Consider the following 19,094-nt stretch of genomic DNA (forward strand, 5'->3'; position numbering starts at 1 on the left):
TAATTGGCAGATATTTTTCGGCTTTCATTTCTGCCTAAAGGTGCCAAGTTTGCATGCCTGATAATGGCATCTGTGTACATATGTGTACGCTAGAAGTGTGTATCTGAATTTGGAAGAAGAGGTGTGTAATTGTGTTTCAAACAAAGGTGACAATATTGCATTGCTCCAGGTAACTGTCTCGATCTTGTAGACAGCATTAATGTTGTTAATGACATGGTTAACAAAGTTTGCACAGTTTGTATATATAATGTTTTGGTTCTGTTTGTCTCTAATGTTCCAAGGGTGTTGTGATTAAAATCAGCCAGAGGTTGACATGTTTACAAAAGGATAACATCTGTGAGAGATGCTAAAAGGCCTCATGAGATAATTTTCCTGTGCTACGCGCCTTTATCTCAGTGGAATTCTAATTTCATACCTACTTTTCACCGAGCCTCTCTTCCACAGTCCACTGCGCACAACGCCTCAGTTCACCTCCGGGCTACTCATTGATTGGTGTCGATGGATCATAGGCCAGCTCATGTTTTCCCCGTGTGAAAACAACCTTGCTTGTTTGCCAGCTGTCATGTATTGACCACTCCCAAATGTCAGCTCCTGTGAGACAAAGACATGTCAGTTTCATTCAGTATACATACACCTACTCCTGTGAATAGATCTGCATGTGTTGAAAGCATTTGACTTATGATTCACTACATTTTATTGATATTTTTGATGCAGATTTGTGATATTACACAATGCATTTCTTGTCAAGGATTTTTTTTCTCAAATGAAATGACTGAGAAACAGACGATAAAGCGGAGTGACTGACGGAAGAGACATGACATGTCAACACAAAAGTGACGAAAGAGATGTTTATGAGTGAAAGGAGAAAGTCAGTCAGAAAGTTACGGTATAGAAAGACAGTGAAATGTCCTCAGAGTCAGACATCATAGGGAACAGTGTGCATTTTATGACAGCAGACACAAAACCTTTAGTATTATATTTCTTCCTCTCATGAATAAGTTATAATACCAACTCACCTGACAAAAAAGCTGTTTCTACTCTAATACCGGATATTCTCAGTTGTGGCCATACTAGCAAATATTATTATATGACTTGGCCTGAAAACAATTCCTGAATACCTCTTTCTATCTCTATGTTGTTGTAAGCTTATTGTCATTTAACATGGAGTGTTATACCTAATGTGTTGTGTAGCATTCTTAGTTTGGACTGCTGTCTTTTTCCCAATTTGCCTTTTGCTTCTCTTCTTCTTTTTATTTCCTCGACACTGGAAGGCTTTGATCTTTTTTGACACAATATATTCCTGATGGTAATAATTTCACCATCTGTGTCAGTCTCTAGTTCAGATAACTCTTCCACCAGGTGACAGCAGTGATCATGGCAGAGACTGAATAAGGTGAGGGAGCACTAGTAGTGAGAACCCCAGTGAATCAGAGAAATAAAATGTCATTTCTCGTATACGTTCTGATTTCACTGGTTTCACAGAAGTTCTGTTCTTGGCACATATAAACAGCCCTGCACACACGACACAATCCTGTGAAGTAATTGTAGCCCATTAAAATAGTTTTAGTAAAAAATAATAAAAGTGATTTTTTTTTTTCATTTGGGGCACCCATATGGATGGTTGGTGCCCTTAGCATTTCCATGCGTTGCCTGTCCCATGGGTCAGAAATATAAGTGGAAATATAGCTACTGAGCCTTGATAGCTATGTTCAAACTGAAATATTTTTTAATCACTTTGAAAGGTTGGAAACAAGCTGTAAACACTACTCTGATATTGTTAACTTTTTAAGTTTGATGTGGCAAACTTGATGGCAAATAGTGGCTTACTTGAATATCAAGGAGATATATAGCATCACTGCTATTTCTTATTATTTTAATTAACTGTTGCAGCTGCCCAGCTGACAAATTTCAAAATTCAAAATTATCTCCCTTTTAGCTCTATTTTGCTTTCCACCAACTCCCGAGGGAAATATCTGGGTCTTTAGCTGCTAAATGTTCCCCTGTTTTCATCATCTGGGGCCTCATTACATACAGATGTCCTGAGTGCCTGTCCTATCTTCATTTCAAAATAGGAATGAGTCCCATCTTCCGATTACAGGAGCAATTCCTAAAAACATGGATTTGTACTATCCTATCTCAGACCTCAAATCTTATTTTTGTCCTAACTAAAGATGTAAACTTGATTCTTCACTGGGTGCTTGTCTTGTCATATCTGTATCTGTTTTTAAAATGTACACGAGACTGCCTGTATCCGTGACAACAGCTGTCTCACTTTCCTTGTCACTGGCTAAGCTTGAGAATGGACAAGACAAGGTGGGCGTTCAATTTTAGCTTTGAGTCAGAGGAATTGTGTCATGGAGGAGAGGAAACACCATCTTTTGGGGAAGTTTTCTTGGCAATTATAAGGATCTGAACGGACAGAGGCCACAGATCAAATTTAAAATATATTGTCTTGGCAGCTGATATGTACCCATTAATACATGGTGTGGGAAATTTAAAGCATCATGGGGTTTGAGTAGCCTTTCAATCATGTTATTATTATTATTATTATCTTCACTGACTTTTCTATACTGATGTATCAACAGTGGTGCAACCATTTCTGACAACTATTTTAAAGGCTCTATGCCATCCTAACTTAGAGTCCTAACTGTTCAGTTGGGATGCTTCTGTAATATTTCTTCCTATCCTAAGAAAAGATGTAAATAGGAAACATGGTTCTGTGATACCAAAAATCCTAAATGTCATCCTAAATTGAAATAAGATAGGATTTCAGACTTATGAAGTTTGTATTGAGGCTCCAGATGGCTAAGTTTGTCTTTTGTGCTGTTTGGTGTTGGTCAGGTAGTACCGATTTTTGTTTTAAGGATGTTTTGCTCAAATTAAGCTGCTTGATGCATCTGAAAACAAGGCTGAAGATGAGAGCAGTGAGAGTGAACCAGAACAGTAAAGCTGTGAGCTATGAAATCAAAACAAGAATTGAGGCGGGACTGCAGAATCGATTAGTAATTTTCTGTGAGTTTTTCACTAGTGGAGAGCGGCGACCCCTTTTGTGTACAGGACATGTAGTCATTTGATCCATTATTAATGTAAAGATATTGATTTTAGCAGCTTTAAATTCTAAGGATGTAACAGTGCTATGTTTGGATGTAAGACATGGCAATGCTCAAATTACACATCAGAGGCGTAGTATTTTTAGTCAAGATCGTGACAAGAAATCATGGTGAAACCATTAATTTAAAACTTGCTGCTGTGTCGACATATATTTCCATCACAGGGTTTTCCTTGGATTTGAAGTGTTGATCCTCGGGCCGAGAGTAGTCCAGAGAGCTGAATAATGAATATTGATGAAGCTGGGTTCCATACTTGAGTGTTAAGAAATGTGAAATTTGTAAAGCCTCATATTTCCCAACATAAGACTGTGCTTGCTTTAAGGGAAACACTGTGGGAACCATACTTAATGATGATTGTATTGAAGCCATTTATGGTATAAGTTTGATCATAATGGATGATCAAGACATTTTCCACACACATTGAAGCCATGAACAGTCCTCTCTAGTCTAAAAATGTCAGACTGTAGTAACTGCTTACCTTGAACACACCTGCTCATCCTAAAAAGACCATTTTGCACTCCTGACAAATCAGTCTTTGCACAACACATCAACTACAGCTCAAGCTCATTGCTCAGTGCAGAGAGATCTCCCTCGCCTCCCTATACATAAAATTTTAATTGAATGTGTGCCTTTGATTTTATTAAACTATCCAAATACTATGCCAAAGATCATATTAAGCTGTTGTTAGCTTTACGTGATCAAGAGGGAGTCAGTTAAGTGTGTAAAGAAATTAATATGTTCTTTGTTCACAGCTTTTCAAAAAGACAGAGGGGAGTACACCCTCAGATGACCTTTAAACTGCTACTCTCTGCTTTGTAGCTAAGCATTGTAATTTGGTTGTAGGTAATGGCTCACTGTGCCGTAGCTACATGATGATATCAGATGAGTGGATATGTCGCATCTTTGCGAGCTCGAGCTGTTTATTCAAATGTGTGATCAGCAGGGAAAAGGTCATTTCAAACACGTTCCAGCTCTGCACATCCAATTCTGACATGATTAGGCTTGAAGCTACAGCACTCCACCTGCAGTTTTTCTCTTTAATGGATAGTCTTCAGTACATTTACCTTTCAGCCACGTTGTGCTTAATTGTATTTTTTTGTGCCATATTAATTTCACACTTTTACGGGTAGGTTACTTTTATCTCCTTCCTCTGCTTTAGCTATAAATGTAATCTCTTTGACTGGAGAACCTTTGTGCTAACGCAGTATAATTATGTTAAATAGAAAGCCTGCTTTCAGATCTGCTGTTCTTTTTATTGTGTTTTCTTTTCTTCCCTGAGCACAGACCTGTAGGGGTATGTTACAGCTTGTATAAATGTTGGTTGTTCATACCTGCTGATGTAGTTGAGCTCAAACATGATTAAGTGGTTGATGTGAAATATTTATATCATTACATGTCAGTAAAGGACCAGCTCTTGGAAATAGTATTGAAGTTTTGTGGCCGAGATGAGTATTGATGTGTAGCATAGAGTTGTTGGGTTCAAGGATGAAACCTTCTTGGAAAAACTCAATTCATGGTCTCCAACAGGAAACTCAAGTAATATAAGCAACATATTGCTCTCTCTAAAGCCACCTCAAAGCCTCCTCCTTTGGAAAAAATTGTAATTTTACCTTGTAGAACACAGGAGTTGCTGGTCTGCTAGTGTCAGTTGGTTAGTTTGTATTATTCTGTGACTTCTTTGTATCAGAACTAAGCCCTTAAAACACCAAAGCAACACTGTAAAACAAACTTACTGGCCAATCAAGGTGGTGGTAGACCAGCAGCTCCACTGCATTTTCTGATTGCAAGGGAAAATGTTGAAAATAGTCGAAATATTGTGAACACTTGCAGTGTTTGATTTTTTGGTAAAAAGTATGTTTTGCTGCTGTCACTGCAGTACATTACTTAGCTTCCTGCACTGTTACTCCAGCTGCTTCTCCAAACAGGGTGCATGCTGACTGCCATCTAATACACAAGTACCTCACACAACTCCACTGACAACTACTCAGCCTTCATAATTCACATAATGATCATTTCTGTGAAGTTTAAAGTCACAGAATAAATCCAGGATTTAAAAGTTACATCAAAATAGAATAGTTACATTGTCCAGTCCTTCTGAATGTATCTTAAAATAAATATTAAGCTGTTGAATCTACTGAATACTGAATATCTTTTTTTTATAATCAGAGAATGCATACAAATATTTTACTCACTTATCATGTAGTACAGAGTGATTAAAATCCTTGTCATAACCAATCTCTACAGTCTTATTGTGGTGGAATTACTTTTTTTTTTCTCCATAAAGATCAGAAGAATGTGTTATCTACATTCATTCCCTTTATAATTGGCTTAGCTAAGCCTTGAATAAGACAGGCATCCTTTTTTACTGATAACACCTTAATAGAACAAATACATTATTGCATATAGAATGTGTATAAATCATTTCTGAGTATAACATGTTGTCTCATCATTCTTTACTGCTGCTGTAGCAAACTGATTTAATTGTGTAGTGGACTTGCAGTGTAGCATCTCTGAAAAGGTATTGCAGTGACTGGAGTCCCTACATAACCGACAGATGTTTCTATGCATTTTTGCTGCAGTAAACAGAATGTTATGAATTTATATTTTTGCAGTGTTATTGAAAATATTTTGGAACCGAAAAGGTGCAAGATTTTGAAGCTTTTAAGCTTTCAAGCTTTTATCATACAGATCAGATATTTACATTAAATAGCACTCTCTCTTTTAGAGCAAAAGTAGATTGCACACACTAAAAGCTGCTCCCAAAGTGTATGGATTTATTAAGAACAATACTGGCACTGTAGGCACTCTAGATTAATGGAGAGCAGTGTGCACAAAATGTCACCTAAGTATTGGTGCTAATAAATCCATGTACCTTGGGAGCAGCTTTCAGTGGATTGGACTTTTATTGCAGATCTAAAGGAAAAAAAAGGCTTTAAATACATTGCCTGTCCTCACAGCTTCTGTGATGAATGGTCATTGGTCACATAGGTGCCCTGGTCCTTATTTGTTTGAAAAAACATGAGTGTTACCAGTGTTGATGATTATTTCTTATTGTTTTTTTTTTCTTTTTAAAGCCTCTGCTTCTATGTCACTATCAATTAGGAGGCAGGTGACAGAGGCACTTGTCCTCTAATGCAAGTTTTTGTGTTCCTGTGCAACAAAAAAAGAGAGGTTATCAAAAGCCAACTTGCACACAATAGACCCACAAGACGCTCTTCACTGTTTTTCTAAAACTAATATTGCAAAGATACACCACAGTCTGTCATGGTTGACTGTTCAGCAGAAATTAACACCTGGTCCTCTCGTAGTTGGGAGAAATGCAGTAGTAGAGGGTGAACCAGACCTCCTTACAGAACAGTTTGTACAGACAGGATGAATGAGTAATCATCATACTTGTCACAATGGATCATGTTGAACTTCCTGAGCCAAAAACAAATCATCTTAAAAACTCAGTCATTTATAGTGCCTGGGGCCAGTGGAATGCATTACCTACACACATTACATAAATCACAATATCTATTCAAAAATAATTTAAACAAAAACTAATGAGAGAGACCACAGCGCAGGAGTATTTCCACCTGGAGGGTTTTACATCAAGATGGGTAAAGGAAAAGCCTGGTTTATTTTGATTATTCTCGCTAACTTAAGTGATGAGTCAGTTCCATTACTGGGGCTTATAAGAATCCCTGCTCAGTAACCATGGTAACTGATACCACTGCCTCCATGGTAGGCTAAACTGTCAAGCTGAATTTAGCTGGGTGTCAAAAAATTTCCAGTGAGTGCAAACAGAATCCCAAAAGACAGTTCCTTCAAGACCTTGAATCTATGTGTTTACTTTAGCTCCAAAGAATGTATTATTAAAAAGGAATTAAGATAATCATGTCCTACTACTTTTACTGTCTAATAGCCAACAGGTTATTTGGCATAAGGGTGGACTGCTATACTTTAAAAGCAAACATATTTAAGCAATTTGTGCCAAAGTTGTTTTGAATCACTCATTAAGTTGAAATCATGACCCTCTGCTCTCCTTAAATTTATACTCAGGCCTACATCCTTATTCAGGGTCTTTATTCCCAGCTTCAACTTTTTAAGTTTTTGCCCTCCAAGTCCAATGTCTGACTTTCAATGCCAATTAGCAGATGACACTTGTAAATGAAATGGACATCAGGTGAAAGAGAAAATGTTTGAAAAAGCAGCTGATTATGTAATTGGTAGTGTTAATTTGAATAGGCACTGACTCATGTCTTGCAGAAACATCTGCAAATAAAACAATAAGTAAGCTTGAATAACTTTTTAAATTACTTTTGGGACTTGTTGCTTTTTTTTTCTTAGATAGTACATCCAAACATGAACATGAAAAGAGGGAGAGATTATAACATGCATCAAAAGGGCCATGAGTTGAAATCGAACTCGGGGCTTTGAGGACTCAACTTTGGTATATGGGGCAGTCACTCTACCAAGCTACTGGTGCCTGACAGTGGGTACTTACGAATCAAGTCTGTCATCTCCCTCGCTTGGTGAATTGCAGCAGTATTGACCTTTCTTCATGATGACCCCTTTATATTCTTCATATGGTTCGATCAGAAGGGTTTGTTCCGCCTCTGAAAAGAAAATCACACGTCTTTTTTTTCTTTTCTTTTTTTCGACATAGTAGTTTCTGTTTGAAAATCAACTGTTTGGGGCTTCTTCTGCACTCTGTGCAAGTATTGTGTTAGTGGAACAGCTTAAAGGAACAGTTCACCCCAAAATCATAAAAAATCATCACATACTTTTTACCCTGGCCTGTAGTGCTATATATACGTTTAGATTATTTTTGTGTGAATTGAAAAATTTTTAGTTAGATATCATCCATAGAGATGTCTACTTTCTCTTCAGTATAATGGAACTAAAGGGCACTCGACTTGTGGTGTTCAAAGCACAAAAATAAATAAATAAAATTTAAAAAATGCCTTGATAGGATACCTCCCTAATGTTTTGTATTTTGTTGTGTTAGGGATTTAACTTCTGCACATGCATTGTTTAAGTTAACTGATATTTTGATTGCTTGGTTCCACTTTTAATATGTAGGATTGGATTAGACTGATGGTCAGTATTTGTTTGTGTGTCTTTGTTATGTCTGTGTGTTGTCAGTCTTTGTACAATGTTATTTGGACACCAGAGAGATTAGCAGCTGCTCTTTTGGAAGCTAGTGGAGATCAAAATAAAGAGTTTTCTTTCTTTCACCCTCACAACCCATCTGTCTTTTCCTTTCTGTTTTCAGCTGCCATCCTCGATGACCCTATGGAGTGCAGCAGAGGAGAGCGTCTGGCCATCACTCTGGCCAAAGACAGCATCAACAGGAACAGTAACCGCTCAACCACTGGCAAGCTGGAGGTGGACATCTTTGAACTGCTGAGAGACAGTGAATATGAGATGGGAGAAACAAGTAAGTAAGAAGTAACAAGTACAACATGCCAATTAAAGGCTGACAAAAAGAAAATGTTGATGTGTGTGTTTGTTCATGTGGGAGTCTGCTGGTCAATAAGTGTTTGTGTTGAGTCAGAGAAAAATATGGAGAAAGTAATAAATGTGAGCCACTGCTGTGTCCAGTCAGCAATCACACCAACATAAAAAGGGGGGGTTTTCATTTTGAAATCAGCAAGCCTGTCATTTCGATTCAGGCCTTCTGTCTTCTTTTCACTCAGTCCGTCTCACTCTTCCCCCCAAGTACACAGAGATAAGTCTGTCTGGTTTAACAATATTTTGGTCAAACAGAAGCAAACAAATTATTGAAAATAGATGACAGGCTGGTCTGGTACAGGAACGCAAAATGAGCTGTCATATTTTGAAAGCTGCAGGAGTCAAACCGCATGTTTATGTCTATTTTTGTTCTCTTATGTATTGGCAACCTTCATTCTGCCGTGGCAGGACAGAGCAAAACAACATTTTCTATAAAAAAGGACGAGGCGATGTAATGTAAAATGACTTAATCTATATCAAAACATGGATGACCTTCAGCACACAGGTTTATGGATCTTTTTTAATGGATCATTATGAAATTTCCAGTAATTTGTCACATAAATGTGACAAATGCATTACTGAGGCTGACTCACTGACAGTGATTAACACAAGCAGGAGTGTGTATTTGTTTTCAGTTGTATCAGTGATTCAGTGTGTGGACTGCGTGGGGATTTGATGCCTCACATCTCAGTGTTTATTGGTCATGTTTTTTAATTTTTAATGAAAATCATCCAAAATCAATACAGCACAGTATGTGTCTGCAGAAAACAACCAATATACAGCGACTGCAAGAAGTGTGCGGATTGATTTTCAATACGACACATTCCCACTTTCACAAACCCGAGAGCTTCAGTGGCGCCGCTTAATCCATGGAAACACCGCTTCACTTACCACAACAACAAAAAACTGTATTACTTTCTCTGCCTGGTTTACTACAAAGCCTTCCTAAATGTGGTTCCTTGTGTGTGTGTATGTGTATGGCAGCATGTGTTGGTGCGTGCATGCTGGATTGCGTGTATATTGTGCAAATGTTTTGTGTGTGAAAGTGTGTGTATGTGTGTGTGTGTAATTAGAGGCAGGAATTGGATTAGGGACGGATCAGTGGCCGCAGTTAGATGGAAATATCACAGAGGGAGCGCTACCTGCCCAGAATAGTCCCACCCCCACCTTTCAAGCACCCACTCCTGCATGTGAAGAGTACACAGCCCCTAAATGGATTCCTCCTTGGACTGGCTGCTTCTTTTAAAGAAAGAAAACACCACATGACAAGGCTCCAGTTCACAAACAGCCATTCTTTCACAGTCACATATTTCGTATAGAGCCACATGGTCTGCTTTAGTGCTGCCATGTGGGAACCTGTAAAAACTGAGAATGTAATCCCTCAAAATTTAATTCATTAAGATCTGAAAGGAAATTTAAGGTATTTTTATAACTTGCAAGAACCACGGCCAGCAGCTGGATGAGTTTGTTTGTGGCAGCAGAATTTTGTGTGTTTGTAGCCTGTTCTCATTCCCAGGTTGTCAAAATACCAGGGTTGGATGTAACTGCAGTTCCCCTGGTTTTGGCAGTAACTACACATGCAACCTAATACTTTTTTATAATATCACAATTACTGAAATTTAAATAGGCTTGTTACTTGTGTTTTATGTGAAAATAGTCGACAGCTGCACAGGACACCAGATGTAGTAGATGAATCGCATCTTGTCCCCTAATCTGTAATCTAAAATCATCTGACCTTACAGTGGTGCAAGACAGTTTAAACAGTGTTCATCGTCGTATAATAATATCAACTGTTCATCATATGATTATTTACAGTATTAAATACTGTAGTAATGCTTGGTTAACATATATATCTCCACCACTGTCTATGCTCTTTTTTGACCAAATCCTACTCTCTGAACCATGGGGTTCAGTGTAGTTTAAAAGTAGGAATGTTGGTTGTTGCTGCCCTCTAGTGGTTAGAGATATTATTAGTGATAATGGGCACAGTGATAAATAAAAAATGACAGTTGTCACTGAAATAATGTAGCTACACTAAAATAGTATAGTAAGTCTTTTATTTGTTATTTTATTGATATATAATTGCACTGTGTAACCATGTCTTCATTTAAATCTTTTACTTTTTTTATTTTTTGTAACTGTCTGGCCTGTTGCACAACACCTTGTTAATATGTTTCAAAAGTTGCACTGTAAATAAATCTTATTAGTATTATTGTGTGTGCCTTAATAAGACAATTGAAGCATAAATTTAAAAGTAATGCAAAAGTTACTTTCTCTAGTGACTAATTTCAGCAATTTCTAAAATAATTGAATTACTTTTAAGAGAAGTAACTATAACTAATCATTACATTTCGGTAACTTGCCCAGCACTGTCAAATATCAACGCTTTGTCACAGCATCTTATACAGATGCAGAAGGGACCCTTTAGTGTCTGTATGAGAGGCTCTGGGCTTTCAAGTAACTTCAGTGTAAACCCATCCGTGTCAGGTGACATAGTGTCAAGTAGGGGTAGGAGAAATTTTTAGATGCATTGTGATGCAGGCATGGGAGATCCTGAATGGATTCATAAATGTTAAAAACTGATATTGTAAATTGAGCATAAAAGGGCAGAACTCAGTTGGACAGACTACAGCGCGCACATGCTAAAGTTTTCAGCGGTCAACAGGTAGATGTTGCAAGCATATTTTAATGTTGTATCCAAATAATCGTGTTTGAAGGATGAAGATAACGTCTGTTGTGAATAGAGCCACAAAGATGTTAAGACGTTAACGGAGCGGAGAAGCAAACACCTGTACGAACGAGAGCAGCTGAGTGACACACTGCAGCATTGAACAACTTCAACCAACACTGTGGTGAAGGAAATAACTCTCTGCTCTTTCTGTTTCACTTCAAAAACTTTGTACCTGCTCTGCATGTTGGACAGCGATGTGTTTCGCCGGAGCTAATGGTGCAGCAGAGAGGCTGCTCTCCACTGCTGGAGACACAGCGTTAATAACACCACACACTCCACTCCCTCCTCACTTGTCAAACAGGCAGAAGACTGTCTGATGCTTTCAAATTGATTAATTCATTAAATATTGCAGTTACCTTTTTAAAATAAAAAAGGCTACAGACCATTCAATTGCCAGTTACGTTTCAGATTGTATTCCAGGGACCTGGAGTAACAGTGACTGTAAATTGTGCCTCCTTTCATTAATTCTAGAATAGATTCTGAAACAAATCGGAGAGAAAGATTCCTACTTCCAAACCACCTACTGCTTGAATTATGGTGTGGACGGCTGAACATGAGCAGCTACACATGGATACGATCTCACTCACACCCTATGGCTGAAACGCTTAAAATTTTGATGCATCGAGAATCATTTCATCATCGAGTCATAGCCTTCTGAATTTGAATTGTGAGGTACCAAAAGATTCACACCAACAAGTATCAAGAGCGAGAAAGTCTGAATATAGCGGAGGTGGGTTAGATGGATCGGTAAAACACACACAAGACTTTCTTCAGGGCTGCCAATGTTCTTGTCCCCTGTGAAATCAAAAGTTATCTGTTTCTTTAGTTTTTCATTTTAAGTTACATAATGTTACGCTTATCACGTGATGTAACATGCTTGTTTTAAACCAAACTATAATCTTTTCCTAAAACTAACAAACTAGTTTTGGTGCCTAAACCAAACCAAACTGGGACCGTTTCACTACAATAACCACATGCTTTAAAGGTGTTCAGGCAGCGCCTCATACAGATGGTTACGTTTTGCATCAGTTTGAGACATCGAAGGGCCTGACAGAGATGTTTGTATTTGACCACCTGGGATGAGAACAGACTGGAGTTTACACTGTGAGTGCACACATGCATGTGTCTGTCTTTCTGTTTCTGGTTCTTCTGTATCTTTTTTCCTGATATGTCCGTCCATCCTCTTGTAATGAGCAAACTTGTCAAGCGTTTCTCAAGTCAAGCTCATTAGAGCCCTCTAATCATTCCAAGGCGCCAATAGCTTGTATTGATCAGTGAAAATCAATGTTAAGCAGGGAAAATGGACTGCAGCCACCCCAGTGACCTTCTGACCATAATTTGACCACAGTGAGCGGCTCAGGACTATTCTGACATTTGACAGCACTAATGAAAACCTTGAGAATGACATCAGTGTCCAGGGTGACGATGAATAACCTGCAGTGAGTTCTGACAGAGTTTTCATGCACATTCTCTGTCTCTCACACATACACACACACAATGCTAGCTGTACAGAAAGGGAACAAATCAAAGTGTCACAGGAGTCAGGAGCATGTTCGCTAGCAGTCAAATCATTCAGCTTTATAATTTGGTGAAGCGATGCAGACAGGTGCAAACGTGTATGTGTGTGTGCGCATGTACTGTAAATGTGTGCATACAGTAAGTGTGTATGTGGGTGTTTGTGCAAGGTGTCAGTGTGTTCATGTCTTACAGGCCCCATGGGTGACGAAGGGATTACTTATTAATCATTCGATTCACTGCCTCTGGATTCACAGCATGGTCTCCCCCTTTGCCTCTTTCACACGGAGCCGGTTAATGCCCTGCATTTGCCCCAATAACCAACACCAAATTATCGTCACAGATACTGACTTTGTGCACACATGAACAGGAGATACACTCTTAGAAATAAGGGTTCCAAAAGGGTTCTTCCTGAGGTACTGAGGGTCAACCCAGAACCATTTGCTTCTGAATAACCCCTTTATGAAGAAAGGGTTTGTCGAGCATTATTTGTAAGGCTAAGGATTCCATTGAGAACCCTTTTAACCAAATAACCTTTGTAACAGATCATCAAGGTTTCATCAAGGTTGTTTGTGCCATAATATAAAAATGTTCTCCGTAGAACTGCCTGGGTGGGTTCTAGATAAACTCTTGAACTATAAAAAGGTTCTCTGTAGAACCCGCTTGGTGGGTTCTAGATAAAACCCTTAGAATATGATAAGGTTTTTGATAGAACCTAGAAACCATAGGAATATTTAGAGGTTCTTGGTAGAACTCCGTGAGTGTATTCTACATAAACCCCTTAGAATTTGGCAGAACCCCCTGGCTGTGTTCTTGATAAAAAACATGGAATATAAAAAGGTTCTCGTTAGGAACCTCTTGGTTCGGCTCTTGTTTTCATCCTTATAAAGTGGAAAGGCACTAGAGAGGGGTTCTGGGTGGAACCACTACACCATAGAAGGATTCTCTGTAGAACCTTTCATCGGGGGCTCTGGGTGATACCTTTCATCGATGGTGATGATACCTTTATGATGAGTTCTAGGTAGACCTCTCTGAAGGGTGGAAGCTTTATCAAATGTTCTGCCAGGTACCAAAAGGGGTTTTCTCATGAGGACAAGCCAAGTAAGTCTCTATGGTTCTAGTTAGCACTTTCATTTCTAAGAGTGTAGTGTCTTTACTTGTGTCTGCATCACACCATTAACTGTAGTGGTTTAATTAGAAGCCAGGGATTATAAACTCACAAGGAACGATGTTCTATTTTCCAGTATGGGAGATTAAAGCATATGGCCTGTGTACATGAGAGAGGACAAAAATTCATATTCTCTAAAACATTCCCGTCCAAAGATGTGTTTTCATCCCCAAAGGTAGAGCCTTTAAATCAGTCCTTGTAAATGTAGAATGTGGAAAAACAAGATGAGATGTGTTTGTGTCACTTTTGGGGATATTGTGGCATTCATGTGCAAATGTTCAAATACCAGATTTTATGTTTTAAGCCTCCAGATATCGCTGCCTGTCACTATTTCTGTGTCGCAGCCGTTCTCACTCGTCTGTCACTCTGTTTATCTGTCTCTGTCTCTTCCCATTTCGATATCTTTCTGTCTCCATATGTGAAGGTCTGTTGCATTAATGTCAGTTCCTCCCCCAAGCTATGAAACTGGATGGGCAAGGCCTATAGGATTTTTCTGTATGTGCATCATGCATATTAAACATGGGCAAATGCATCTGGCCTGGTGCACGTTTCACTAACACATGTAGGTTCAGGTTCCCTTGAGACATTGGAAGTGCTGGCTCAGGCCACTATCTGTTTAGAGGTTGAGATAGTCAGCATGTGCATCCATTAACATCTGGCTGAAGAAGGCCTTTTTTAAATGACTCAGTTTCTCCCAGAAAGCCTGTACTTCACTTTCCTGGAGAGCAATAACTGATTCACTTTCTCTCTTGCCATCTCTTCTGCTCTCCTCCACCCCCCTCTCTATTTCCTCTCAGTGTGCCAGATCATGTCTAAAGGGGTGGTGGCAGTCCTCGGTCCCTCTGCCAGCCCGGCCTCCAACTCCATCATCAGCAATATCTGCGGAGAGAAGGAGGTGAGTCTGTGCACCCAACTGGCCTGCAGCCGCTGGCCCATGTTAGGCAGCATACTCACAGTATGACCAGAAATACAGAGTCTGGAACAATGATGCTCATTAGCCACTGTGAGGTTTTTGTTGGAGATTGAGGGGGAATGTAATCCTTGTTAGTGAAAATGATGAAATACCTCAACAGTGTCATAACTCTCCATTCCAGTCCCACTCAAATCAAAGCACCGCTGGACATTTTATTTCCTGCATTCCTCTCATTAGCTTGGAGCAGTTCGGCCCACTGAGGCTTGCCAGTCACTGTTTTCAGATTTTTATAGAAACAAACAGAAAAAAACAAACAGCACAAGTCTTGTTGTTTTGATCAGATTACATGGGTTGAGATCAACCGCCTCCTGCTGTCTCACATCTGGTGTTTGAAATTAGGGTATTTACCCTGTAGATAATTTAACAGATGATACTATCATTGATATCACTTTGACAACCAGTCAACAGACATATTCTCTTGTCTGAACAGTGAAGAAAAACATGTTTTCCACAATTTAAACAAGACTGAGTGGATTTTGCTTCAGAGCCTGGCTGCATGCAAACACACCCCAGCTGGATGTTAATTGGCTTGTCTGAACTCTGACATGGTGTGTTTTGCTGCCTGATATCAAGAGACAAAGGCGCCTTTGAATTATAGAAAACCTAGATCAGTGTCAGTTATAAATAAGAGAAGATTTCTATGTTCAGAGATTTATCTCTGATGCTTTTACAGACATTTTTTGGTGGTTTGGTTTCCTAAATTTTATATACTTTATATACTATTTGTAGAAAACTCTTCAGATTATGAAATTGAATACACCAATATTGACACCCTCTATACTATCTACTGTACCCTAATGAGAGTTTTTATAAAACTACATGTCAGCGTTCTTTCAGTTCATCAATCATTCAGTTTTTACTCGTGTGTTCTGGTGTGCTCCCGACCGCCATAATTGGATTTGGTCCACAGAGAAGCCTCTTTCCTAACTCCATGAATTTGATCAGTGTGACTATTAAAAGACATCCCATTACCATCCCAGTCTCTATAATGTCCTCTGGTACAGTACAGCCCGTCTTCCTAATGAGACATCAGTTTGTTATAGTGGTAGACAGATCAGGGCTCCTTGCTGTTAAAAGTGTCTGGTGGGATTGACTTGCGGGGCTGACTGCTTTGAAACACTGACTCTGATAATACCACTGTATGAATATTAAAGATCCCATAAGGTGAAAATTGACATTTTTGAGCTGTTAAGTGATATGTACAGTACAGTCATAAAATACTCAAAGGAGTTGATACTTGTCCTAAAGATTCACAGCTTCCTCACACTGGCCCAGATGTCATGTTTGTTTATCTCCTCATAGTGCACATGTGTATGAGTAAGGAAATAATTTGGGTAACAAGAATACTTTGAAGCTCAGCCAGTCTTCCATGTTTGTGACAGGAAGTGGGATTATAAGATGTGCTGTTGTCATATTGAATTATTTTTATCCTTTCCTTGCATAACACTTCTTTAAGTAGTCATTTCCATCAGGCCTTGGCCACTACTGTCACCAGTAGTCTGAGCTGTAGTGAAAACCTCTCGTGAACACGGTTACAATGATGAAGAGCTTATATGAATCAAAAAGCCTGGGACAGAATCAATCCAACACAAATGCTTTTTAAAGTCTACATGAAACATAAAGCAGAGTGCTATTTGTTTCAGCATATTTGTGTATTTCCTGTAAAAGCAGGCAGCCAGGGAGAGATTTCTTGCATTAGCCAGTGGCACAGAATAAGCCTTAACTCAAGGTCCCCCAAGCTACAGTGCAGTTGTCCATTAACTTGGCTGATGCTGACTTGTCCCAGACTGGGAACTCTCAGAGAACGCACAAACACTGAAGACTGGAACCTAGGACCACCTAATAACCTAAAGTTATTATGATCTTTGGGAAGGCACCAGGAAACCTGGTACATGACCTTGGCACTGTATTCCCTGTTGGTCTCAGAGGCTGTGTTCAGTCCTGGTTGGGCTACATTCACTTGGAGACCGCTGAGCCCAGTTCTGTTGCCCACTGATGGCAACTTAGTTAGCTTAAACTGTGACTCAGAGTTAAAGGAAAAGACATCAGAGGGGAAATCAGAAAGCATTTTCTCCATAAAAAATGATCCAGTTTCACACAAATCCATGAACAGAGTCATTGTCAGAGTCAGTTGTGCTTTTTTTATACAAGTTATAGAGTCATCTGGAGAAAGTAAATGCTATGTTACCAAACTCAACTCGTCAGCTTCATAGAAACATTTGCAGTGGGCCTTTGATGGACCAGTTGGGTGTCCATCTTCATCTGCTCTGTAAAAGAAATACTACATCCAGATATCACTCTTGGCAACACTCCTCTCCCAGCTGTTCTAGGTGGAGTACGTTGCAACTATTTTTATTTTTCAGGGGTATGACTCCATTGTCAGTTGCGGATGCAGCTCTATCCCTGTACTTATTTGTATTCTTCTATTCTAATCCATGTTTTGTTGAACACTAAATTATTGCTTTTGGTATTAAAGTATTATTTTGATTTTAACAATAACAAAGGCTTTGTGATAGTAGTGTTTACCACAGAGGTGTACACCTCCAGGTCATGTTTTGTTGATGATTTCCTTTCATCACAGCCACACAACGTGTCCTTTAGCTTTGACAAAATTATGCTAAAAAATTATGCACTAAGGTTTGAAAGCTGACAGATAATCAGTTTTATTCCTTTAACTGTGTTGGAGGAATTACAGTTTTCAGATTGTTTATTTAAAGGCAGAATGTGTAGGATTTGTTGGTTGCAGTGTGTAAACACAGCATTTAAATTTTCCCCCTCCTCCACAGTAAAGGGGATCCTCTTGGATATGTACTTAGGATCTGGCAACCGCTCTCACACCCTGTGCACTGGTACTGACTGCAGGCTTACAGACCCATTGTCCAAAGACTGACTCTCACAAATGTCCTGAACACAGCAAAATAAACTTCTAGTGAGTTCTAGTATTTTGTCTGATTATTTTCTACACAGTTTTCCATTCTTATTCTTTTTTTTTTGCAGAAAAATCTGACTTATTCTGCCCTTACAGATAAATAGTAATAATGTACTATTACATACAACTGACCCTTCCTAAATTCCAGCAGACTTGGTACTCGCTGGAAACTTGGTCAACCTCCTTGGTCAACTGTAACTGTAGCTGCGTAGCTACCTAACCTCGCATTTTGCTAACATTATCTATCAGATGTAACTAGCTAGGTAACAATTGATGTAGCTTGGCTAGGTAGTTACCCAGCATTTTGCCAACATTAGCCATCAGATGTTTTCTTTTCACAGATGAACCTAGCATATAGCATATCTAAGAACAGGAAACAGAAAAGGAGAAAGTTGACTGCGGTTGTACCAGGTACCAAGTTTACTCAATTGTTTTTGGAACACAGAGCGAAAATGCAGGATTTAGGAAGGGTCAATTATATAATGTTTATAGGTCTGTGTGTAATACTGCATGTTAGCTGAGGCCTGATTGTACATTTGTGCTGCTATGTCAACTGTTGGTTGACAATAGTGTCATGAAGTAGATGTATAAAGTAGTAAACTGAAAAGTGCAGGTATTAAATTTTCACAGTACAGTACTGTAAATGTAAATATTAGTTACTTTCCACCATGGCCTGTTGCATGTTACTCTACACAAAATTGTGTTTGGAAACCCTTCCTGCCTTGATCTTTGTGAAGTTAAATTTGAAGTTTGTCACGATCCTCCGCTTTGACATATTGTTTCTCTGTTCTACATTGTAAAATGTTGTACTTCCCAGCAGTAAGACAGGACTGTTAGACAGCACTGAGCAGGTATTTTAGCCCATATGTAGCTTTCCTTTTTTGCATTTTTGCAGGTTCTGTGAAAAGTTAAAGATAGTAGAAATGGTTTGAAGTGTTCCTTCTCTGACATGATTTAGAGGGTAGTGCATAGTTTGATGCGCTGTGGCATGTTTCTCACCTTACAGCAACATCAAGCAGATTTTATGTGAACAGGGAGTTGGTGGTGTAGCCCCCATAATTTATAATCACATGTTATTAGATGTAATTGTGTGTCCACCCCCAGTGGAGGATGAGTCATTGTAAATATTCAGTCAGTTGACAGGAAAAGATGAGGGATTTTTATATAAT

The 19,094-nt window shown here is 38.9% G+C and overlaps 1 protein-coding gene across 1 annotated transcript in view; it reads left to right on the forward strand.

Annotated features, from left to right (window-relative positions):
• The window catches only part of grik4 (glutamate receptor, ionotropic, kainate 4), a 331,077-nt gene that overhangs the window by 150,268 nt on the left and 161,715 nt on the right, over nucleotides 1-19,094 (forward strand). Inside the window, exons 3-4 of the mRNA XM_084716969.1 lie at nucleotides 8,371-8,535; nucleotides 14,821-14,918. Of these exons, the coding sequence (XP_084573095.1) occupies nucleotides 8,371-8,535; nucleotides 14,821-14,918 (263 nt within the window). The remainder of the gene's footprint in view (nucleotides 1-8,370; nucleotides 8,536-14,820; nucleotides 14,919-19,094) is intronic.

The sequence above is a fragment of the Lutjanus erythropterus genome, chromosome 4, assembly GCF_056507025.1.
Source record: "Lutjanus erythropterus isolate fLutEry1 chromosome 4, fLutEry1.hap2, whole genome shotgun sequence".
Classification (NCBI taxonomy): domain Eukaryota; kingdom Metazoa; phylum Chordata; class Actinopteri; order Lutjaniformes; family Lutjanidae; genus Lutjanus; species Lutjanus erythropterus.